Here is a 26,410-nt window from a genome sequence, read left to right as displayed (position 1 = left end):
AGATCTCTACTTCGTTTATAGCGATAGTTGCTCCTTGGGTATATACCTTTGCTAAACTGGCTAAACTTCTGATTATAACAACACCCAAATACAATAAGCAATCAGTCACACTCCGCAAGAGATTTTATTCTTGGAATTTAAAATAAAACCTAGAAATTGATTATTTTTGTCTGATATCAAAATTTAATCGTTTTCTTATGAAAACCGGTAATTTTAATATTTCGTTTTTCCAGATTCAATTTTTTGCTAGTTTTCCATAGAGTGCGCTGTTTTTCATTCCACAATTGTTGAAAATTCCTTGGAATCTCCCACAAACCCATTGAAAATTCCGCGGATTTTCGTGTTTTTCTTAACGAAAAGTCTTCTTCTTCTTCTATTTCCCTTAATTTACGGCTGTCAGACTCAACGAAAGTTGTGGAATGGTGGACATAGAAAAATTATAGTGAAATTCGTTTGTATTTTGTGGAAAAACCCTGAGTGAAAATTAATTTTAAGTATGTTTAATGTGTTTTGCGTGCACTAGAGTTAGCAATTGTAAGTTCAGTGTCTGCGAAAGAGAGAGATTTTGTCCTCAATTTGCATCTTCTTTCTCCTGGCTTTGACACCTCCGGCGTGTTGGATGAAGTGGCGAGGAGGAAGGAAAAGAAAATGCAAAAATCTCACACCTTGTCGGAAAACTCCGTCTATTTGAGCATATTTTGAGCTTCCTGGGACTGTGGTGTGTGCAAAAAAGGCCATGTGAGTGATACCCAAAGGGAAAATGTGAATTTGTGGATGAAAATTGTGAATGGGGGAGAATCTTGGTGGAGATGACTAATGCCACTTCTTTAAATTGGTAAAATTCCCTGTCCCCTCTGCTTCCCATTTCCCCCCCATCATCATCGTCAAAGAGTAAGAATCCACTTACACTTATTTATTGCATCTGCATCTCTTCCACGCATTTCCACGGTAAATTGCATGAGACATGTCTCTCAAAGCGGGAGAGTGAGAAAATTCCCTGACTCCCGGAAAAGCGAATAAAAAGGGGGGAGGTAGAGACGCATCGCGCGGTGGGACGGGGGGAAAAGTCTGTGTGTTTTGAGTCACTTTTCATGACAAATTTCCACGCAGAAGATAATCCGTCGAGGAGGTGGTGCAGAGAGACAGGGCAGAAGAAAAAAGGGCAAAAAAAAAGAAAGAGCAATGAGCAGATTTTCTATATCTAGAATTTCCTACCCACAAAGCCACTCTCCAGACACTGGAGACACACTCACATGTTCTAATTGAAGCAATTTCCATCAAGTTCAATGAACAATGATGAAGATATTAATTCATGGTGTTTTGTGTTGTGAGAAAAACGAGGAGGAGGAATTAAAAAAGAACCCATTCACACGCCCCATCACTTAATATCAGGGGCCAAAATCAACTCAGTATCTCTCTCTCGTCATTTCTCTGCGTCCTTCAGACGCTTTTTTGGCACCTGAGTGACAAAATTGGCGACATACTTAGAGATATCTAATAAAACCTCCACAGCAGTCCCTGAGTCTTTCCCGTGCCCAGATAACTGCATTTATTCCCACTTAATCCTGCTCCAAGTGATTCACTTCAGGATCTATTGTCCTGACAATTTTCAAGGTTATCCTCACGATGAATTTCCCAAGTGCTGCGTTGATAGGAATCTCTCAATGAAACCTTCAATTAAGTAGGATTAGCTGTAATCCTTGGGACTTGGGAGAATTGCTCACATTAGTTGTCCAAGTCTTCTTGAAAATCATTATGCTATCATTCAAGAAAGGATTAATTTTCTATAAGAAAAGTTTGAGGGATCCCTTTCCCTTATCTTTGATGGACACAAACTTATTCTAACTTATTTGTATGCTACAGATGCAAATATAATCTCATTCGCAACTCTTCAGAACTTCTAAGTTTAATTTTAATTCCGCTAATGGCGCTACAATCGCGAAACATTCCGAAACTCTTGTCTTTGTGCAAGGGGTACTCATTTAGAGGAATTCAAACCAATCTGACAAGGAAATCCTGGGAACCTATTATTTTTTAGGGGACTTGAAATAATCTTCAAATTGAACTAAAAAAAATAAACTTGGGAAACTCGAGGATTCCGGGAAACCCATGTAATTTTCAGGGAACTTACGGGGAACACAGGGCACCTGGACATTTTTTCAAGGACTTCGTGGAACTCATACAGTTTTCAGGGGACTCAGGAAACTCGGAGATCCCGCGGAACTCGTGCATTTTTTTTTAGGGATCTCGGGAAATCCGAAGATCCCGGGGAACCCATGCATTTTTTTGGCAACCCCAGGAACCCTGTTACGTTACATGTTTTTAAGGAAGTCCCGGTGACCCAATACACATTTCAGGGAACCCGAAAAACCCGGGGAACTGAGGAGTCCACGCATTTTTAAGGGAACCCGGGAAACTCGAGGATCCCGGGGAATCCATGATGTTTTTAGGAAATCGCAGGAACCCTTTTACATTTTTTCAAAGAAGTCCCGGTGAACCAATACATATTTCAGGGAAGCCGGGGAACCCATATATGTTTTTCAGGAACCCGGGAAGTTCGAGGATCCTGGAAAATTCATGCATTTTTAAGGGAACTCGGGAAACTCGAGGAAACCCGGGGACCCATGAATTTTTCAGGGAAATCAAGGGTACTCATATATGATTTTTTAGAATCGAGGGAACTTATATATTTTTATCAAGGAACCCGCGTTAAACTCATACGTCGTTCAGGGAATCCGGAAAACTCGGGGACCCCGCGGAACTCATACATTTTTTAGGGAACCCGAGGACCCCGGGACACCCATATATTCTAGGAAACTAACGAGGAATCCATACATTTTTTCAGGGAACTTGGGAATTTCCAGGAACCTAATCCATGCATATTATTTCAGGGAACCCATATATTTTCATGGTACTCAAGGGAGGACCCATTTTTCAGGAAACTCACGTGAAACCCAGGGAACCCTTACATTTTTTTTTAGGAAATACACTGGAACCCTTAACATTCTTTAAGGTTCTCACGTTTGATCCCATATTTTTTCAAGAAACTTGTCAAACTTCAGGAACCTGGGGAACCTTTGCATTTTTCAGGGAATCCATAGTTTTTCATGGTATACTCCCGGGGAACCCAGACATATTTCAAAGAACTCATGGGGACCCTATGTATATTGTTTCGGGAACCTGGAAAATTCGAGGATCCCGGGGAACTCATACATTTTTTAGATACTTCACATGGAAACTAAACATTTTTAAGGGAACTCGAGAAACCCTTACTTTTTTCGAGGAACCTGGTTAACTCAAAGAACCTAAAGTACTCATGAATTTTACAGGAAACTCACGTTGATCCCACATTTTGTTTCGGGGACCTGGAAACTTGAGTCTGAGTCACTCTGATTTCTTATGATTTACCCCTTGTCTTTGAGCGACTTGTATTTTTGAGATGTAGTAGAAGATATTACAACCGTAAATAATGTACAGCTAATTGAAAATCACTTTGAATTTTTAAATACTTTAAATTTTTAAATTTTTGATCAATGTGTCTTAAACTTTTTCAACACTTTAATTTTCTTTTGTGCGAAGTAATATAAATTGAAAAATATTGCTAAATTTAATGGTCAAAGCAATAAAATCGACATAAAAATTAATTAATAAAATGTCATAATAACTGCCTTAAATGTTTATTTCATAGACAAGAAAAAATATTACTATTTTGAATATTGAATTGCAATATTTTTGCAAATGATTCTCAACTTTTCTCAATTGAAGAGTTTCTGCTGTTCATCCAATTATTATTTTACAAAATCTCTCCATTGAATACATTTATACGCTAATGAAAATCCTGATAAAAATCGTTCTTGTGGATAATGGGACATCTAAATCTAAGATAATTTTCTAAGATAAAACAATGTTTTCTCAGTTTTTCTCTAAATGGCCCAAGCTTTTTCAATGATTTTCGGATGTGTAGAGGTAGTCCATTTTGAATTATTAAACGTGAAGTACTTTGGAGGGCCCATTTTTTAACCCATTTGGTTAAATTTTAATTTTCAAGAAAGGTATTGAGATTTTGAACTCGGCTGTATCGGTCTTCATCGGTAATGAACCGGTTAAGTACCGATTTTTGAATAATTTTACAACCCTTATAAGTAAAATTCCCTAAAAACAAAGTTTTTTCAGTTTTTCTCAGAATTGGCCCAAGCTTTTTCATTGATTTTTGGATATGTTTTAGAGATAGTCCAGGCGAACATTTCGTCCAAACATACCTATGACCGGAAAATTCGCCATTTTGAATTATTGAAAGTCAAAATTCCACCATTTTGGATGTCTATTTTTCAACGTTTTCAACCGATTTGGTTAAATTTGGAAAAAAAAATTGGAAAAGGTATTGAGATTTGATCCCGGCTGCATTGGTCTTCATCAGTATACTCAGAAACATAATCGAGTAAAACTTACTCGAATCGATGTTGAATTAACTCTTTTTCGTTGTGATTTTCGATTAACTATATTTCAGAGTTAATTTTACTTCTATTTAGGTGTAATATTCGGAACTGTTTCTCCTAAAATTGTCATGACAAAAGAGTGTAAATAACTCTTTTTTAAGACTGAAAATAACTTGTTTTAAGAGTTAAAATAACTCGTTTCAAGAGTTAAAAAAATCTTTTTTATAGTTAAAATAACTCTTCTCAAATCCCAAAATGGATAGATTTTGCAATTTTATGTTTTTTTTTTATTTTATCATTTTCTTTATCAATATTTTCTTGACCTCATGTTCCCTATGTTCCGAGCGAAATATCACTATGATGCACACATATATGTCTTCATGAAACATTGTTAGTCATATATCTATCTAGTTGATGTTAAATATGAACTTTGTCACACGAAAATCTTTTTGACTGAAGTATATTCTTAAAACGAAAACACTTAAGCATATACTTCAATCGAGATGAAATTTCACATCGAAAAAGAATAATAATTACATCGATATTTGACGAATTTATTTAACTCGCACGAAGAGTTGTTTTAACTCTATTTAATAAAATTTACGACGAAAAAGAGTAAGAATTACATCGATATTCATAGAGTTAATTCAACTCTGCTATAAAGTTTTCATCACTTAATTTAACTAAAATTAGCCAGAAATATGACATAAATGTTAAACAAAACGAATAAACAACATTAACCTCATTGTGTTTTTCACTGGAAAACACGGTCGATCGATGAAAAATTCGATGGTGAAAAGGTACACTTTTAATTTTTCTGAGAAATTAACAAATTAAAATTTGTGAATATAAATGGATTTTCGCATTGTTTGGAGGAAAATTAACTAAATAATGAAACTGTGGTATAGAAAATATATAAATATAATAATTTAGTACTGTATTTATCATGAAAACAATGACGTTTCCATTTGGAGTAGTGAAAAATTTCCATTTAGAGCAGGTTTTGAATTAGCTTAATTTACCCGGGTTTTGAATTTTTTTACGGTTAATTATTTCCGTGTTTATTCGTAAAAACTTGTGATCTTTTTAGTTTTCATGAAACTGACTCAAACGTTATCTAGGTTTCTTGGTTTCCTTAACGAAACATTTATCGGTCAATGGGAATGAGTTTCTCAATATGAGTCACCCTTAGACACCGAATGGTTACTTCCGACCAATTATTTTGCAGCATTAAATTCTTTCTGTATTCCCACTTAGAAAAATTTATGCTCTTTCTAAAAAAAATTACCAAACAATCCACAGAAAATCCCACGCAACCCGAAGCACGTGGATGAAGAATGGCCTCGAAAAATCTGCAGTGTGAAAATTCAAGGGGAATGGTAATTTGTTGGTTTTGGCACTAAACTTGGCCCAAGAGACTTTTCCCAATGAAAGCCACCTTTGGAGCATTTTCCACAATGAAAAGTGCATTTTTCGCCAGCAACATTTTCCAAGGCAGGAAGTTGATATGGGAAATTGAGGACAATATCTCTCTCTCTCTCTTGTCTACCCACCCACCCACATTTTCTCTGTCCTCAAGGCATATTCTAATCGCTTGTGTCTAAATGCCACTATTTTGCACGTTCTCTATGACTAACAGGGCACCCATTTCTCTTCTCTTTTGCATTCTTTCCAGTGTGACATTGGCTGCAAAGTTGAATCGTGAAATTCTGCTTTGTTTTTTTCTCCTTTAATTTCATTTTAAAGATTTTTTTTTGGGGAGGGACAAAGGCCCACAGTGAAAAGTGTGTGAGAAAATTGTGAAAAATTATTTAAAAAAGGAGAATTTGTGTGGAGAAAAATGTCCAGCGAAGAAGATAAACCTCCGGCTCCACCAGTTCGATTGACAAGCAATAGGGATCGTGGAGATGGAGTTCCACCAGTTGAGCGTCCACTTCCCAAAGGTGACACTCTCTCGTCAATTCCAGTGCAAATTCTGCTCTGTTTGAAAGAAGGGTACTAAATGGCGTTCCTTCTTTGTCAATTTGCAGAGCCTGAAGATGCTGATAGGAAGAAAAAGACGCTCAAGAGCAAAATTAAAGGTTCCAAGACATCTCACACGGACTCCAAGCCAAATATTTCCTATCCAACAAATTTTGAACATACTGTCCACGTGGGATTCGATGCCATCACGGGAGAATTCACGGTGAGTTCGGAAAGAAATTTATTTATTTTTCGTGTGTGCGTGTGTTGGAGTTATCCTGACCTGCTCTTAGACTGAGAGTGATTCACATTTCTTGCATTCACGAGAAACGTTCGCGGTTTAATAATTTTTCCGGTAGATTTTCTTTACAATTTAGTTCGAAAATTTGAATTAATGAGACGAGAATAAGGCAGAAAAGTACAGTAGACTCTCTCTCAATTGGGCATTTGAGGCAAAATGTCATCCGGTTTAGCGATAGAATTGAGCGTCAAAGCCTTTGTAAATTCCACAAAAAGCGCTCAATTGTAAAGAATCACAATAAAATAGGAAGAACTACAGATAATTTGAGTAAATTAGCTTCATAATTAAACGTGAAAATTGTCAACAAAATTTGTCGCCCGATTGAAAAAGAGCCGATTGAGTGAGAGTCTACTGTAGGAATAATTTGTTTTATATTCGATTTTTGAAATGTCATAAAAACGGAATTTAAAAGAGAAAATATCCTGAAAGTTGAAAATTTTTTACATCAGAATTTTGACTCTGTCAAAAATGTCGAAAAATCGAACTGAAACTTTAGATTTTCGATGAATATTCAACTAGGTTTTCGACTAGACTTTTCTGAATTTGATTTTCCAGAAGTGTCTCGGCTAATGGTGTCTACACACTAGAAGCAATTTTCTTCAAAAATTACCTTTTAAAATTTTTTGACGTTTGTGCCTACAAGGAAAAATCTTCTTTAAAAAGCATTTTTTTTTAAATTGCTCCTAGTGTGTAGACACCGTATAAGGCAAAATGCTTTCTATTTCCACAAAAAAATCGTTGATGTTCGAAAAATTCAAACTCAATTTCGAACTTTTCAACTAAATTTTCGCACAAGTTTAGGGAAATTCATGAAAAACCACAAAGTGTTTTGGATAAAAGGGAAATGGAACTCTATATGCACAAAAAGTCGTTGATGTTCGAAGAATCCAAATTCAATTTCGAATTTTCATACTAAATTTTCGAACAACTAAGAAGCTCGCAAAAGAATTACTCAGTGATTATGGATTGATTAAATAATAGGACAGAAACTCTAAACGACGTTGTTTTATGTTCTGCCCCATAACAAAGCGAAGACTTACACATTTTGACACTTGAGCGCTTCGAAATTCGAACATGATGTACTTTAGCCAGCTTGCGGAATTATCAGAAAATAAGAATCTTTCCGTACAGAAGTAGATCTTGAAAAATTCGAAAATCTATTTGAAGATCCAAAAAAGAGACTTTCTTACTTCTTAATACTTTAGCAAGGTGGCGGAAGTTACATCCTGTTCGAATTTCGAAGTGCTCAAGTGTCAAAATGTGACGATCTTCACATTGTTCTGAGGTAAAAGACAGAACAACGACGTTTACTGTTCTTGCCCTTGTATTTAATCACTCCATAATCACTGAGTAACTCTTTTGCGAGCTTTTTAGTGTGATATTTGATAAATTTTCCCCAACTTGTTCGAAAATTTAGTATGAAAATTCGAAATTGAATTTGAATTCTTCGAACTTCAACGACTTTTTGTGCAAATAGAGTTCCATTTACCTTTCATCCAAGACACTATTAGAGAATCAAAATCTACTTGTGATCGGGCTCAATGGGTCCTCATAGGTGATTCCTTAAGAGCTGAGGTTTTCGAAACATTCGAACATTGCTGATTGAGCTTTCGAAATTATAATCATATAGAAATATTATTACACTTCTTTTTGCTTTTACTTTTCTTTAAAAAAAAATGAAGATAGGCACATTTGGACATTCGAAAATGTCTTTTCTTTGGTTTTCGGAATTGATTTTCGAATGTCTTTTCGGCACACTGCAGCTGTGAATGCTCAAAATCAGACACAAAAATGAGAATAAACTGTGCTACTTTTGTTTTTTAAGGGGATGAAAAACAAATGAAAATGAAAGAAAAAAAATATAAAAGTGAAAAATTTATTACTTACTCACCTTGACACTTGTCACAATATCGAAAATTTGAATTGAAAAAGTACAAGAGCAAAGCAGTAAACATTTTTAACTTCAGGCTTTCGATATAGATCTTCGACTAGGTTTTTCAGTTACTTTGCCTTTTCGAAAATCCATATGATGGTTAATAACTGAACAAAATAATTCGTGCTTTTGGCAGTCGGAGTTTAAAAAAATCGAATATTTATTTTGAAAATCAAAGATGGAACATTTAGTCCCCTCTTTTGTGTACTCTGTATTCTCACAGTTTGATTTAACAATTTAAAAATGCAAAATTATTTCAAAAATAATAAAAGGATTGTGAAAACTGCTCTCTCTTGGAGTTCGAGCAGTTAATACTTTTTAACTTCCAGGTTGCTCATATAAATTCTCGTTCGAATTTCGAATGTCAACATGTGTCACTCTTCATGTTGTTTAATTCCTTTCCCATCTCTTTCTTTCTTTATTTCTTTTTTTTTAGCAAGGAACTCATAATCAGTAATAATTGCGCGAAACTTTTATTTAAAAATTCGAAATTCTACTTTGATTTTTCGAACATCAACAACATTTTGGGCAAATAGAAGTCATTTTACCTTTTAGTCCGGACATTTTAGATAATCAAATTCCAGCCTTGAGCACATCCATTTATTTGTAAATTTATTACGTGATATCCTGTTCGAATTCCGAAATGTCTAGATGGTCTAGATTGTCAATATATGTCAGTTATTATTTTCTTATGAGGAAAATCGAAATAACAAGGTTTATATTCACAATATTCCTGTTCTAAAATTTAGTTATTTCTGTGCAAAGATTTAGTTTTAAAATTCTAAATCCAGTTTAAGTTTTTCGAACGTTAACATTTTTTTTTTGCAAATAAAGTCCTGTCAAACTTGATTTTCGAAAACTAAATTCGAAAATCAAATATCGCATAGAATCATTTAATAATTTCGAATGGTTACTTGTGAATGCAAGGAATAATTTCATCCGCATCTTACCATTTTGAGTTTATTTTCATTTCTTCTGCTTCAAAAGACTGGTAAAAGAAATTGAGTTTGATGATTTTTGGCGCGCCAATTCTCTATTGGAATGATCTTTTCTTTTATTTGTCTCTTTTACTTTTGATTTTTAAACTTTTCCTCTGTTTTCTCCAAGTCGTTTTCTCTCTTATATCTTTCCCACTTTAGAGAGAAAAAAAAGAGAAGAAAAACTAATTAATTTCCCTCCAAAGAATGCGTGGCAGATTTAGATTGGAAAATTTCACGGAGAAAAGACACCAAGAGTTTGGAGAGAAAATCACGAAATTAGTCCTATAAATATAAAGTCCCCGCGCGACACTGATGAGGGAGCGATGGGCAAAAAAAAAGAGAAAACTAAATAAAAAAAAGAGATCGGTGTCGCAAGAATGAAAAAGTTCCCAAAGAGAGACACTCCATGAAATAGAAAGAAAAACACAATGTAAAATGCTTTATTTTGTTGATTTAACTTGGTGTTGTTCTCTTTATTTTCAAGCTGCCTATGAAAGTAAGTATTTTTGCTTCGTGATTATTATTTGCTGTTGCGCTCCCAGACCCTTCTTTTTTTGTAATTAGAACGTCTCACAGACTTAAGGGATTGACGTGGTTCTCAATTTCGAAAATTTAAATTGACGCAATCTAAGGTGTTCGAAAAATTGACAGTCGAGTGATGCGCCATCTATACGTCAAATAAAATATATGCAGTACTTTGAAGGGGTTTCGAAAGTATTTTTTTGCCCCAAGGCCCATTCAGACGAGGGTACTTTGATTCGAAATCTCCCTTTCGAAGTATACATGTCATTTTTTCTCAATTTGCAATGTTTCGAAATAGAAAGTCCGTTTAATTTTTTATTTTAATTGAGAGAAATCAGTGTTTCCCTGATCTACTGATAACGTTGTTGTCTTGTAGGGCAATTCTGTAACACTCTGGCAATGCCATATGAGAAATTGTGTTCGAATCTCAGGAAAGACTTTTCGAAAATGTGATTCTGTAACCGTTACTCGCCATGTGGCATTGTCAGAAGTCACATATTTAAGATTTCTGAGAATTTAAATGACACAGAATTTTATTAAACAAATAAGCCAAGACGGTTGACATTGTCAAGTTTCGAACTTACGTGTTGCATGGCCACAAATATTACAGAATTCTCCTACTGGACCCTGGGATAACCAATTATGGACTCCTCAAAGCCCAAAACACGGAGTTCGATGCTCTCGATCGCGCAGTCGAACCAAAACTGACTCCTCTGTCCATGAACATACTCTTTGAGGTCCCGATCTAACGAGGAGAAATGAGTGGCACCTTTCAAGTAACAAACCGTTGCAATTTTAATAGAAAACCCGATTTCTACAACGTAAGCACAAAAACTAGCAGTAAAATACCTTACTAGTTTTTCAATTATGGTTTCTTTCAATTTCTATTATACTCAAGACACATTTGAAAGATTATGGCAGACAGCACAGTAGATTTCGAAATATTCCTGTTTATATAGGCTCTTTAGCGACATTTACAAGGGGGACTTTTAATTCGAATCTACCCTTTCGAAATAAAAATATCTCACTGAGCTTTCTCTCTGTGACTATTGCCTGCCTTCTGGCGCGCAAAAATAACTCCGAAAGCTCAATCAGCAATGTTCGAATATTTCGAACACCCCAGCTCTTAAGGAATTACCTATGAGTAAGACCCGTTCCGCATCTCGTGTTTCTTTTTAATTGTTTCTCAAGAAATTTCCAAAACCAAGTACAGAAAAGAAAACACATGTTCGAAAAGTTTCGAAATAAAACAGAAAGTCTCTTACAAAGCACAAGTGGAGTTTGAAAAATTCGAAGATGTATTTGAAAAGCCAAAATAAAAGACATTCTTTCGTCCTGATAGTTCCGCAAAGTGGCTCAAGTACATCCTGTTCGAATTTCGAAGTGCTTAAGTGTCAAAATGTATAAGTCTTCAGTTTGTTGTGAGGGGAAACACAAAGCTACGACGTTTACTACTTCTGTCTCATTATTTAATAATTCTATATTCACTGAGTAACTCTTTTGCAAACTTTTTAGTGTGATGCTTCATAAATTTCTCCATCTTGTGCTAAAATTTCGTAAGAAAATTCGAAACTGAATTTGAATTCATCGAACATGAACGACTTTTGTGCAAATAAAGTTTCCTTTACATTTTAGCCAAGACACTATTAAAGAATCAAATTCTACTTGTGTTTTGCACCCAGCCTATCAGACTTTCTATTTCAGTCGAGACATAAATGGGAGTTTTATAACAGCTAACTGAGAGATTAAGAAGCAATCTTTTTTTCTTCCCTTCCTTTATTGAATAAAAATCTTCTATTGAGCTTTATAGCTTTTAAATTTTCAGGAGATTACTACGTAAGGCAAAGTGCTTTTATCTTAGACATGAACCAATTGATGAGAGTTTCGATGATTTACCGGTGTATTCAATAATAAGGTTAGACTTTGAAAGAATCCCATTTGAACAAGCCTTTATGATGCTATTTCAATGAATAAAGAACATGTTTCTTTTAGCACTTTTACTGTTCTGAAATGTTGGTCTTCACTGTTTCCCCAGAAACATGCTGTCTTCACTGTTTCCCCAGAACTCGCCGTGTTCTAAAAACACTAAACAGTCATGACAGGAACCGATGAAAATCGATTACGTAGAAGCGTGCTAAAACAAAATGTATATATTTGTCTATTTTAAACATAAGGACTCAGTTATTTGTTAACGAATATATTGAATATTAAAAACTTTCTGTTGATTTTCGAAGGGAATTTCGAATTGTTCAGAAAACTGGTTTGACCAGAAAATAATTTCAATAATTGTAAACATCGAAATTGAATTGAATTATGCGATTTTTGAGACAATTTCCTAGGTGAATAGGATAACTGTACCAAACTTCTACATAGTTGCATGCAAGCGCCATTCTTAAGTTCGAAATGTGATATTTTTAAATTGATTTGTTTTTTTTCGATTTTTTCAAGGAGTCTTGTTGCTTGAAACATTTGTAGATACTTTATATCGTCTTTGTTTTCTCTAAAATTATTCTTAATACATTTTAAAATGAAATAAAGAATATTCTTCGGAATTCTTCCGATTCGAATCCTAAATGACTTTGCGTAATATTTCGGACACCTTGATTCTCATAGTTTCTTGGCCTTCCGGAATTCTTTCAAAGTCTTTTTCACATCATCTCGTTCGTCGAAACGACATTTTTTGTTATTTTTTGAACTGTATAATTCCTAGAAAGAAGTGGACGAAATTGCAAACTGGGCGAAATTTGGTATAGTTACCTTAGCTGTCAATTCTTCTAAAATTGACAATTCGATTTTGACAGTTTAGAATTCGAATTCGGCAGTTTAGAATTCGAAATGGAACTGTTTCAAATTCAAAAAATTGTCTGCAGGCAAATTCCTCAAGTCTGTGGGATGCATAATATTTCACTCTTCATAACTCTCACTCCCTTTCCGAATGAAAATAAAAAGAATCAAAGAGAAAAAAAAAAAACAAGAAAATAAAGAAAATTCCCGAAAAAAGGCAAAGGCATAAAAGAAAGAACAGACCGAAAGGAAGAAGAGAAGACAATAAATATGAAAGAAGTTCTTAATGGAACAAAACTCTAAATTTATCTAGTGTTGAGGAGAGAGTGAAAATTAATTTCCCTCTTCTAATATTTCTTGCCACTTCTTCTTCTTCCCAACAAGTAAACGTTATGCCCCAAAAAAAAGAAGAAAAGAAGAAAGGAAGAGCCATCGAGAGAGAGAGACACTTTGAATATTTCTCCAAATATATCTCAATGTGTTTTCTTTTACAAAGTAGATTCTTCATTTTGTCAATTATTCCTTTTCTCTCTTTTTACTTTTTCATTCATGGTTATTTTGTCAGTTGCATGTTAATCATTATTATTCTTGTCGTCACTGTTTTCTCACTATCTTCTAATGATGTTGTATATGAGATTTTCCTTTATAGGAAAAATATTTAGTATGTACATGTTTTGTCAGAGCGTTGATTGCCGGAAGGGGTCAATGCAAAAAAGAACAAAAAAAAGGGACGATGAAAGAAAGCATAAAGAATCACGCGATAAAAACTATTTTTCTCTGGCAATTTTTCTTTTCAGGGAATGCCTGAGGCATGGGCGAGACTCCTTATGAATTCGAATATCAGCAAGCAGGAGCAGAAGAATAATCCTCAGGCAGTCCTAGATGTGCTCAATTGGTTCGATAACAGCAGTAAACAACGTCCCAGCTCTAAGTACATGACAAATGCAACAACAACACATTCAGGTGAGTGCAGATTCATGATTCACATCACCTTTTAACAGTCAAAAAAAAAAGAGTGCTTGAGGTGCTTTTCATTTTCATTCTTTTCACATAAGAAAGAAAAAAAAAACAGAATCAAAGTGGAAAAGCTCCCCGTGGACAGAGAGAACCTTTGTGAAATTCATCGATTGCCACAAAAGGATTTCTTTCTCTTTTGGGATTTTTGCCAGAATTGACTAAATCCTGAAATTTAGGAGATGTTTTCTTAGGTCACGTTCTAAAGAGGCTAAAAAGGCTCTGCCACTGATGTATTTACTGTTATAGGAAATTTTATCTCTCTAAATATTTCTCTCTTGGCGACTTGAATTGGACTTTTTTATTCATTATCTTCTTGAATTTGATAAAACTGACGAAAAAAGTTTGCAAAAATTTGCTGATTGCGAAAAATAGTCATCTTATCATGTCTCCTTTCCCATGAGTCACACTTTGCAACTTTTATCAAATTCGTGAAATTAATTTAGAGAAAGTAGGGAAATGGAACGAAATTGAATGTCAATCGAATCATTTTACTCTCATAATTTTTTACAATTTTTAGTAAATTACTTCCTTTAGGGCTATTTTAAACGAGGATATTTCAAAAGACTCGATTATGCTATGAATTAGTGTGTCTCGAAAAAATTTTCCCTGGTGGTTAGTTTCTGAGATAAAATCACCCTACAGTCTGTTATAATGCCTCAAAATGTGTCTCGACTAAAACAGAACTGTTCCCAAGAATTATAAAAATTCCGAAATAAAATTGAATAAAAACTGTTTAAAAAGAAATCGTGAAAATCGATGAGTGATATACTGAAAAAAATATGTCCAATAATGAAATCTGGAAATGGGGAAATATATTTTTATCTCCTTTTTAGAATCTTAATGAACTCAAAAATATATTCTAAATTCTAAATGTTCCAGCTGTTCGAATTTTGAGCGTCGAAAATCACTTTTTGGCGGGAAATGCTAAATTCTTATAGCTTTTTCATTTTAGTTACCTTGTGAAAACGTCCTAGTAAGTTTACATTTTTTAAAACCATATTTGAAGCAGCTTTCGCAAAGGGCAATTGAGGCGCTCGGAGCAAAAAAAAACTTTAAGTCGTCTGCATTTCCCTATTAAAATAGCGTTTTTTTGCTCTGAGCTCCTCAATTTTGCGACGAAATATAGGTTAAACATAAACGTTGTAAAGATCAATCCGGAGATTTTTAACACTGTTCTGAAGTTAGCCGAAGACTACTCGAAAAAAAGGTTGGTGTCTCGACTCGATGGACTATCACCCGAAAAATGGTTTCAAATGGATAAAAGGAGAGAGAAAGGGATTTTTATTCTAGAAGGGCCTATTTAAACAGAGGTATTTCGAAATACACCTATTGTACCAAGAACGTAGTAAGGAAGGGACTGTCGTTCTCGTCTGTATATACGATGTTCAAAAAAAAAAAACAATAAAACTAGAAATAAACACTAAGATTTTCTCGTCATTTTCTTCAATAAAAGTCTTCTTGGTGTCTTTAGCAAACTTTCAGCTTAAGAAATTCGTCAGATTTACCAAGATTGGGTCAAAATTAAATTTTTAAACGCATAAAAGAACATTTTCTTTTTATAATTTCCACCCAAGAAAAGCCCATTTGAAAATGTGTTTTGTGAATTTTGTGAAAATATTATTGCTTTACAAACAATTTGAGAAGAAAGTTTTATAGAAAAATTCAAGCTATGTAACTTTGAGCCCTTGTCCTTAATAAAGGCAATATTCACTCTCTGAAAAACAAATGAAAAAATTTATTAGCTATCTGAACCAAAATCATCAAAATCGGATTAAATCAACTTTTATGCTGATTTTTAAAATAAAGTATAAAGCATTTTTGGTCTAAAAATGCAAATTGGTCTAAAAATGCTAAAAATGCAATTTTTTGAAATGAGTCTTGGAAATTTTCTCATTATGGTTCGTTCCTGAGATAAAATCTTACTGTTATAATCTCCGAAGTGTGTCTCGAATAAAATTCAAATCTTTCCATTTTCTATTATGTTTTCTTTGTTTGTTATGTATATTTATAACAATTTCAATAGAAAAAGCTTCTAATGTCATTAAATTTGTCCATTAAAAAAACTAGAGAAACTCATTTTACAACGAGGTTTTGTTTTACCTTGTCAGTAAATTAGAGAAAGACTCAGTAATTTTTTACGCTTTTACCTTATTTTTCTTGTTCTTAATAAATCAAACTAAGAGACTTTTTAAGTTTTACAATGTAAATGTAAGTAAAATACAGTAGAGTCTCCTAAATTAGAACGATCGGGGGGTATTTTTGACATTTCTCACCTCCCAAATTCGAACGATTTTTTCAAAACTAACGAAATTTGTGTAAGATTAAATTGTACTTTGAATCAAATTCTCGCACTTTCTCTCAAGTTTTAGTGCTAACATATTTCCTTTTCATTTTATACAATAATAATGTATGCAAACATTCAGGAAGAAGCACATAAATATTATTTTCATTCACCTAGAATACGAACATTCTAACATAACCTCACAATTGATATTTTGAATCCAAACGGCGATCGAATTTAAGAGATTCAGATTTGAGAGACTCTACTGTAGTCACAAAAATATTTGAGAAGCCCTGTAACTAAAGGCCTCTGCACATTGGGAGCAATTTTCGTCAGAAAATGATTTTTTTAAGGAAATTTCCTGCAGTGCTTTAAGGTCTTTACACATTGGAGGCAATTTTCGTTAAAAACTGCTTTTTTTAAAGGAAATATTCTGCACTTTTGCAGGTAGAAACGTCAAACTTCTGTTAAAAATGCATTTTTGACGAAAATTGCTCCTATTATGTAAGAGGCCTTTAGGTGGGAATGTCAAAGTTTTTTCAAAAATACAATTTTTGATAAAAACAATATTGATCTCAATGTATATGTATAGAAGCCTTAAAGCTGGAAGCTTTTTTAGGTTAGGCGTAGTGGCCTCTACATGCTGCGAGAAATTTTCATCGAAATTAAGCATTTCTAAATGAATTTCTTGCACAGATTCAAATAAAACATGCTATAAGATACATTAAAATTAGCCATTTTGATAAAAAGAATATTCAGTCTGTAGAAACCATTCAACATAATATCAAATTTTGAACCATTTTAGACACATAAGACAATGCACAAACTAATTGTCGTATTATGGCGTCTACACACTAGAAGCAATTTTCGTCAAAAATTGCATTTTTAAAAATTTTGACGATTCTGCCGATTTCTTTAGGGCCTCATTTTTGACAATTTTTTACGATATTGTAGGTTGGAATTGAATAACTTTAAGAATAAAATGAAGACATAAAGAAATATCTTTAAAAAAAATCAAATAATAAATTCTTGTATTAATCTATTTAATCAAAAAAATCTTGAAAGAATTTGAAAAACTTTTAAGTTTGTTTCATTCGAGATTTGATGAAGTTTTTGGAGGTTATGTTTAACATAACCTCACAAACTATAACGTCTTAGATGAGAGAATTAGGTCCTTAATTTGCTAATTAGTTGACTAAATGACCTTGTTATGACCTTTAAAATTGCAATGGATGTAGAATTAGTTAAATTGGTCAACAAACCATTGATAGAATTAGCCTATGAAAATTTTTGGATTAAATTAAGTCTTTGCATTAAATTATCCCAACAGTTAAATTGTTATTTGACTCAGTGAGTATTTGAAAGGTCTCTGAATGACTCAATTACTGACAAAATGTTCCTCTAATCTGTTCTAATTGAAGAGAAAACAACACTCTGTCCACGCAGGGGCTCTCAATCTTAATTTCTATGCAAATTCTTCTCTGCTTTGCTCTCTGTAACATTATTGTAAAAGAGATTAGAAATGCACTGCTTTTGGGGGCTGGACTGAACAATATTATTGCTTCATGTGGGCATATTTATTTAAACTAAATTTGACTGTTATTGGCTAAAAGAAAATTATTCAGCGGTTGATGCTTTCATTTTCCACTTACACACATATTTTTCTTCCATCTTCTCTTCATCCTGGCTGTTGGACGCGCTATTTGCAAAAAAAAAATGTTGCTTTTGGGGTAAACAAAAACAAAAAAAAAACAAAATTGTTCTAAAAATTAGCATCATCACTAGGGTCATCATTGAGTCGTGTGAGCAGCAGTAGTCCCAGTAGTACACCAACGGACTCTGAGTCACATGGTGGACCACAGGTGATACAATACAATACACATCATCATCTTCCAGCTCACGTTCCCAGCCTCATACCGATGCCACCGCAGTCGCACCTTTCGAGCGACCAGGAGGATGTGGCACCACCAATTGCCAGTCGTCCTGAGCGTACTAAATCCATCGTAAGTCTAGTCTTCTTATTACTTATTACAGAGGAGAGAGTCTCTTCTCTCACACCACAATTGGGAATTATTTGCACCTGGGCGACAGGGATTTTGCAGAAACAATAGTTTTGCACTGAATAGAGTATCAAATAACTGCAACCACAACAGTTTCAATTCATAAAGGATTTGTTACTTTTGAAATTCAAAGGTTTGTGGGAGGAAGAGACTCTTCTCCGGATTATAGATTTTAAAAATAAAAGAAAAAAGATTATGTAGGGTTATTCGTAAAAATGTAGTCAAGAATAATTCGAAATTGATTATGAGATTGTCGCTATTGAGATCAACGAAATCTAAGGGCCAATTGACAAATGTAACTGGGCACTTCCTTGTTTGGTAATTATTATCATATTTCAACGAAGTGTCTCGGATTAAAGAGAAATGGGATGTTGTACGAGATTATTGTTTGCGTCATGGCTAAATTAAACCAAAACAATCGCTAAATAGAAAAGTAACCAGTAGGATGAAAGGAACACCTATTGACACTTTAAGAAGTCGTGTTAGGACCTATTCACATCCTACTCTGTATCATTCGGAATAAGAAAATTTGAACACATCCTTACCGAAAAACGTACGTTAATGAAAAAACGCCATATTTACATTTTATTAAATACACTAAATAAATTTCAACATTTTGACAAAAGCGTCAATAGAGGTTCCCTGTCGAAGAGGTGTTCCTTCGACCCTAATCATGTTTTGTATTTTGTATCGTTAACCTTGATACAACCCTGTTAACCCTGTATCAAGTAATGGCGCAAATGGCCAACTACAGGAAAGCGTTTTCAAGTTCAGATTTTACATGCTAAGTTAGGATTTTTAAGATTTGAATTCACTATAGCTTCGAGAATAATTAACTTTCCGGTATAATATTTACAGTGAAGTCAGAGGGCGTCAAGGAGTACTCTTAGATTCAATAGATAACATAATTTTACACCATTTTCACAACTTACTGGAGAAAATAACCAAAATTCTATAGTCGTCGTCGTCACGCGTGTCTCTCCATTAACCCATTCAGTCAATGTACCAGAAATACTTGAGTTAGAATGTTCATATTTTGTGATTAGTTTCCTACAGATTAATAGATGAATCTTTTGAAAAGATAAAAAATTTAACTCTGATGGGGGCGCGGGGAGCCGCCCTCAAACACGCGCCTTAACGGTCACTGAATTTAAATTCTGTGCCTTAATTTTTGCATGACTTCACGCAAAGCGAGAAAAGACCAACAAAATTTATTCCAATCTCTGTCGGACTATTTTTTCCAAGTAATTGAAGAACTAAAGTTACTAAAAATCCATTCCCGACAGCAATTTAGATAAAAACTGCCCAGGAATAAATCATCTAAAATCACCCAATTTGCGTATGATGTATAATACCATGGTAAGGATTGGGTTAAAGTCACAAAACGAAAAGACAAAATGCCGGAAGGGCCTAAACTACAATGCCAGAAAATATTAATTCATAAAATTTCCGTCAGATGACGTTCTGTCCACAACACTATACGTGGCTAATTCTACCCCGGTCTCCCCTACTTTCCTGGGGTTATAACTGAACAAGGGTGGAATGATAACTTTTCGATACTATCGACTCGATAGTATCGATAAATCTATATCTGTTAGATTAAGTTCATGTCGACTTTTTACGCATTGTTGGATCATTTACTGTGAGATTCTTAAAAGAATGTGACTATTGATAAATATCTATATTAGTTACAGTAAGTCCTGCTATCGTTTAAATTTTGCAGAATCGACAGTCGATAGTATCGAAAATAAGTTATCATGTCACCCCAGATTATCATTCCGCAGCACTCTTCTAACGGTTCTATCACAGGCATGGACTCTAGTCGACCTTTACAATGTCTTTCGATGTGGCCAAAGGATCTGTTTTGGCTTTGCGTACAATATTAAGCTTGTCACGCGTGCTCAATTTGGATGATTCTCCTCGTTCTTTTTAACGAGGGACGTTGGTTTTTAATGCAGTGAACATATCTTCCTTTCTGATCATTTAAACCGACAGGCAAATGGCTGTAATCTGTCAACTTCTTGTTTTTGCTTTTTTTTCTCGCCGAATGTCAATCAATATTGCAACTTTATTAATAAATTATGAAAGAATTCTTGGAAAACTTTAATTGCAAATAAGAATTCTAGAAATTTTCTATTTGTATGTCCATGAATAATTTATCACTTGCTAATCTTACAAAGAAAGCGATTTGAAATATTGTCACTTTTGCCAAAAAATACATACTTGTCAGCACAATTCTACACTAGATTTATAAACCAAAAAGTGCAAATAGCATTCCAATTTTAAAAACGGCTAAAAAAAATTCTATTTTTGCTCATAACTGTATGATTTATGCCCCCGTATCCAGTCTATAGAAAATAGTCATTTTTTTGGTAAATAAAAAATAGTTTGGACAAGACTTATAAGATCTTATGTAAAAGAGTAAGATGGGGTAATTTGTAATCATGTCTAATTTGGTGCTTTGAGATTTCCTAACAGTTTCAGATGTTAAAAGGAAAAGAAAAACAACGAAGAAATAGTCTCGAATATAAAGTCTGTAGGGGAAAGCGCGCTACCTTCGGACGATTTATGCTTCGCACAAATCATTTTTTTCAATGTGGTATAAATGAATTTGGCCCATTATGATATTATATTTTAATAGCCAGTTCAATGTCTCAAATTTTCAAAAAAGAGCTATGGGTGAAATCCATAAAGAACATAGAGAAAAAAATTAATTGTCCGAAGCTGGAGTTGTCCAAAGGTAGCGAGGTTTCCCCTACTTCTTCGTGGTTTTCTTTTTCTCTTTGACCTTCTAAAACAATGTGGAAATCTCAAAATTCCAAAATAGACATGATTCCGAATCACTCCATCTTACCCTAATTGTAAACATTGTGATGGATCCGGTTTTACAAAATATCTTGTTAAAAATGAAAACTTTTTAGCAGAATCCCTATGATAACAGTAGCAAAACATCTTGTTACTTTTCTATATGGAGTAACAAGATTTTACAAGATTCTTGTGAGCGTTTTTTATCAGAGTAGTAATATGTTCTTACCTTAAGGCAGTCTTGAAACAGTTTGTGTGATATTTAAAAAAAATTACTTAAATAATATTTTGTGTGCGAAGCTTCAAAACCTTCCACGAGAATTTATTTTGGAAGTGTTTTGAATGTGAAAATTTTGAAATCATGATCAATTGCAATTATAATGAGTATCCCTGTAATTCATTGCGTGCCAAATGCAACAAATTATTAACAAATGTTTGCCCTTTTTTGCAAAATGCACAGTACACGAGGCCTATTGAGAATACACCGACAAGTATAACGCCCCCAATATCAGTCCATCTCAGTCCGACAGTGAAGAGTCCCACGTTGGACAGGAACAAGAATAATGCCACAATTGGCGTAACGACAAATGCCAACAACAGCAGCACGCCTACAACAAACAATTCCATGTCTCCGGTGCAGCAGGCGGCCCCTCAGGTGCCCACCATTGGCACAACGTCTCCCCAGCAGACACCCAATGACGTCACCACGGGCTCCAGGGGCACGGTGAAGAAGAAGAAGATGACAGATGAGGAGATTCTGGAGAAGTTGCGCACAATTGTCAGTGTGGGTGATCCCAATAGGAAGTACACGAAGATGGAGAAGATTGGGCAGGGAGCCTCGGGAACTGTGTACACGGCCATCGAGAGCTCCACGGGCATGGAGGTGGCCATCAAACAGATGAACCTCAGTCAGCAGCCCAAGAAGGAGTTAATCATCAATGAGATTCTGGTGATGCGAGAGAATAAGCATCCCAATGTTGTCAATTATTTGGACAGCTACCTTGTGAACGAGGAACTGTGGGTGGTGATGGAATACCTCCCGGGCGGCTCACTGACCGACGTCGTCACGGAGACGTGCATGGATGAGGGACAAATAGCTGCGGTGTGTCGAGAAGTGCTGCAAGCCCTGGAATTCCTGCACAGCAATCAAGTGATACACAGAGACATCAAGAGTGACAATATCCTGCTTGGCCTCGATGGAAGTGTCAAGCTTACGGACTTTGGTTTCTGCGCCCAGATCTCCCCTGAACAGTCCAAACGTACAACCATGGTGGGCACTCCGTACTGGATGGCACCCGAAGTTGTCACGAGAAAACAATACGGACCCAAGGTAAGAAACTTTCCCTTTCATTTTCTTTTGGCATTCAATCAAAAGGAATTCGCATAATGACTTTTGCCAGCAATTTGAGAATGTCACAAGTTCAACCAATTTCACAAGATTGGCTCGAATTGAATTAAAAAGAAATGCAAAGCAGACAATATTTTGCAGAGTGCTCGAATTCTTGAACAGTTTTTTTTTTGCTTCAAAAAGAACCAAGCGTCCTAAGTTTCTGGAATGCTGAAATTCATTAAATCTTTCGAACTAAATATGACAATTTATGAATAGTTAACATGAATTCGCAAAGATTTAAGACGCTGAGAATAAAAAAAGTCATGTTACATTGGAAAATGCCTCATGGACCACAATTGAGTTCGTTTAAACTCGTGTAACATCGGAAAATCTCATGTAGATCAGGAATGAGCTCGTTTAAATTCGTATAACATCGTAAAATTTCTCACAAACCACAATTGAGCTCGTTTTAATTCAGGTAACATGGAAAATTTCTCGCAGACGAAGTATGAGTATGAGAAAAATGACTTCATTTTAACTCGTGCAATATCGGAAAATTTCTTGCAGACCACGTTTGAGTTCGTTTAACCTCGTGTAACATCGGAAAATTTCATGCAGATCAGAAATGAGCTCGCTTAAATTCGTATGACATCGTGAAATATCGTTTGAGCTTCTTCGAACACGGGTAACATCGAAAAATGTCGAACAGACAATGATTGAGCTCGTGTAAACTCGCATAATATCGGCAAGTTTCTTGCAAACTAAGAAATAACTCGTTTAAACTAGTGCAACATCGGAAAATGTCTTACAGTCTTACATTAGAAGGTCTGGATGTCTAGCAACAGGCTTATCGAGTATTCCAGTATGGCCTGCTGGGTAACAATCCAGCATAACCAAAAAAAACCATGCTCGCTTTCGACTTTATGAAAAGCGATAGTGGCGGTAAGCTTAACATGAACAAAGCAGCATTTTGACGCTATCCTTATGGCCTCGATTATCGCAAGACAGGTCATTCTTTGGAGCTGGCCACCATATCACAGTTCCATAAGATATTAGCGGTCTAACGATGGCTTTGTATACCCATAACACAATTTTCAGCGAAAGAAAGACCCCGTGTCTTGCCAAAAAACCGTCGACAGCTAAAGAGAAATCTAGTAGCCACGTTAATTAGGTTTTTCAGACGGTCTTTCCAGTTTTTGATCAAGCAAAATACCAAGGCATTTAAATTTCTTGTGATGGACAAGTTCCTGCCCAAATAGTTTGGGTGCTCTGAATCCTTCCAGTTTCGTTTTTATCGTTAATGTTTAGAAAATGTTTAGTGCGATTTTGCCAATTTTTGTATCGAGACACTTTATTTGGTATTACAATGTAATCATAACAAGGTGCCTCGTGTTGGAAGAATCTGCTGATCGTAGACCGCCCAGGAACGCTTTCTCCGTAATGAATGCTTCTTCTCAACATTTAGTTGCTTGCACCGGGCTGGACTCGAACTCACAGCTGTGAGAGTCGAGTCAGAGATCTAACCGCCAAAGAGCCAACGGTCTTCTTGCCTATTGCGCCACTGAGATCCCCGGCCAATTATTAAGTAGTGCAATTCATGATCTACTAAAGTACTTTTGATTTTTTCCCTTGCAAAACCGTTAGAGGAAATGTTTCAAGGTCATTGTCACATATAAAAAAAGGTTGGAAAAAATCTATTATTTTGAACAGGGGGGTGACATTAGCTCTAAAAGATGTGACCAGTTTTAGTGTAAATTTTTTCCTGTTTTCGAACACATTTCACGAGATATCTCCAAAACTACGTAGGTTGCCAATTTGGGGTTTTCGGTTGCCTTTTTGTTATTAAATTGGCTTTTACTTTGCATTTATATTTTTTGGTAATTCATTCTACAATGACAGGAAACAGCTAATAAATTTTAAAGTTTTTTTGGCACGCTACAAACATATCGGAAACTTCATGTCCCTGATTACAATACAAAGCAGCAAATATTTCTACATTAATGAAAAGTTACGGTGACTAATCTGAAACTTTGTATAAAGTACTAAAGTTACTTCCAATTAAAAAAAATAATCAAAGTACAACAAATATTACACATTCACAAAATAAAACACAAATTAATTCACACACAATCTAATTTACTAGAACTTGCACAAGATAGTAGAAGACAGGGAGATATAATAAATATTCGACCTAGGACTACAAAATATGGTACTAAATCTATTTCATTCAACTCAATAGCTAATTACAATAGCCTTCCTATAAACTTAAAAAGGAATTCTGAAGAATACACACTAAAGAAATTTAAAAAAAAAAACTGTAATTGAACTTATGTAAATCAAATATCACACAAATCTAAACAAAATTAAAACTTATGATGAGTTTTGTATAGCCTTAAATAGGAACAGCATTGTATCTTTAGGCATGAAATAAACTTCAAATTGAATTGAATAATAAATAAAAACGCGATAAAAAAAGTAAATTAAAAAAACACGATGAAAAAAATAAACAATAAAAGGTCAAAGCAAGAATCGAACCCGAGACCTTTGCGTTATAAACACCATGCGCTAGCCCGTTGCGCCACCGCTGCTTCTGCTTGTTCTGGAATCAGCTTTATCTTATGCCCTTTATAGCCTTTATAAAATCATTAAAAGTGTTTTATTTTAAAAGAAAAGAAAATTAGCACTTTTTGAGTATGACACGTTCTTTATGATGCCTATCCGCGTCTATGTTCTTAATATGAAGTCAATCAGAATTTGATGACTCGATGACACCTCCCTTGTAAGTTGCTGTCTTTAATCGTTCCGCTTCTGGTTTTGATGGATTGTAGTACTGGTCTTTTCTAAAGTTATTTCAAGAGTTCGAGCACTCAAAATGCAAACTTTAACTAATTTTGACTCTCGCGGGAGAAGTATCAGCAATATCGATTGAGAAATGCTCCAAAAGAGGAATATTTATTTTTCAAGTGGGATTTTCAAAGAACATTGCCTTTCCTGTCGCCCATTGATTTATTGCCCGAGTGACGTTAATGTTTATTGTGTTTGCTTGAAAGATGTGTGACCCAAAAATGTTCATTCGCGACAGAGAGAAAATTTCTATTGGTTTTGGGGAAACCCACACGTTTTGATCTTCTAAAAACGAAGAAAAGTGAAAGAGAAATCAGCTCAGAGTGTGAGGAGGAATGAATCATGGGATATTTTTCAGGTGGACTTGTGGTCACTGGGAATAATGGCAATAGAAATGATTGAGGGAGAGCCACCGTATCTCAATGAGAATCCTCTGAGGGCTCTGTACTTGATTGCAACCAATGGGAAGCCGGATATCAAGGAGAAGGACAAACTGAGTACAGTATTCCAAGACTTTCTCGATCAGTGTCTAGAAGTGGAAGTAGATCGTCGAGCGAGCGCCTTCGAACTACTAAAAGTGAGCTACTTTTGTTTTTAGTTATTTTTTTCTAGGATATTTCTTTTAATTTCGGAAATTCTTTTTGCAGCATCCGTTCCTGAAATTAGCACGTCCACTGGCAAGTCTGACGCCTCTGATTATGGCGGCAAAGGAGGCAGCCAAAGGACACTAAATCCCGTATAATAATGAGAGTGCAAAAGAGCGAGAACAACAAGTCTAACTAATAGGAAAGTGTGAGTAGAAAGTTGAAGAAAATCATACGTAGAGAAGCATATTTAATCAATTTTGCAAGTATTTATTGTTTTTTTTTTAAATAATTGAACTGTATGAACGAAAATTGTATTAATTGTGTAACAATAATTTATTGAAACGGAGAGATTTTAAGCAAAAAAAAAAGGGATGAAGAAGAAGCTGATAAAAAACAATGACTGCTGAAACGTGTAGAAGTGAACAAAATATTTTACGAAAAAAATTGATAATATTCTTATTGTAATCAAATAATTATAATGTATAAATTTTTTCCGTCTCAATTTCTGAGGCATAACAACTTTATTTCAGAGTCAAACAATTTTATTCGCAACTTTAGTGGATTTAGA

General features: G+C 34.8%; 1 protein-coding gene across 2 annotated transcripts; it reads left to right on the top strand.

The window, feature by feature from the left end:
* The first annotated feature begins 381 nt into the window (after positions 1–381).
* Positions 382–26,410, top strand: LOC129799139 (serine/threonine-protein kinase Pak). Of its 2 annotated transcripts, XM_055842808.1 has the most exons (9): positions 388–534; positions 626–738; positions 6,112–6,379; positions 6,467–6,621; positions 13,716–13,881; positions 17,990–18,219; positions 21,542–22,411; positions 25,614–25,832; positions 25,903–26,410. In XM_055842808.1, the coding sequence occupies exons 3-9, from the start codon at positions 6,277–6,279 to the stop codon at positions 25,984–25,986; spliced, it is 1,827 nt and encodes a 608-aa protein (XP_055698783.1). In that variant the 5' UTR covers positions 388–534; positions 626–738; positions 6,112–6,276; the 3' UTR covers positions 25,987–26,410. The 2 variants fall into 2 exon arrangements, with proteins under 2 accessions (XP_055698782.1, XP_055698783.1); XM_055842807.1 differs by lacking the exon at positions 626–738 and having other exon boundaries at positions 382–534.

The sequence above is a fragment of the Phlebotomus papatasi genome, chromosome 1 (genome assembly GCF_024763615.1).
Source record: "Phlebotomus papatasi isolate M1 chromosome 1, Ppap_2.1, whole genome shotgun sequence".
In the NCBI taxonomy this organism is placed as follows: domain Eukaryota; kingdom Metazoa; phylum Arthropoda; class Insecta; order Diptera; family Psychodidae; genus Phlebotomus; species Phlebotomus papatasi.
Note: the sequence above shows the minus strand (reverse complement) of the source record. Positions and strands in the feature narration are given on the sequence as shown.

Coding starts and splice junctions, on each gene's coding strand:
- LOC129799139 (XM_055842807.1), top strand. CDS start 6,277: ATGTCCAGCGAAGAAGATAAACCTCCGGCTCCACCAGTTCGATTGACA. Junction 6,380..6,466: donor TGAGCGTCCACTTCCCAAAG/GTGACACTCTCT, acceptor GTCAATTTGCAG/AGCCTGAAGATGCTGATAGG. Junction 18,220..21,541: donor CTGAGCGTACTAAATCCATC/GTAAGTCTAGTC, acceptor CAAAATGCACAG/TACACGAGGCCTATTGAGAA.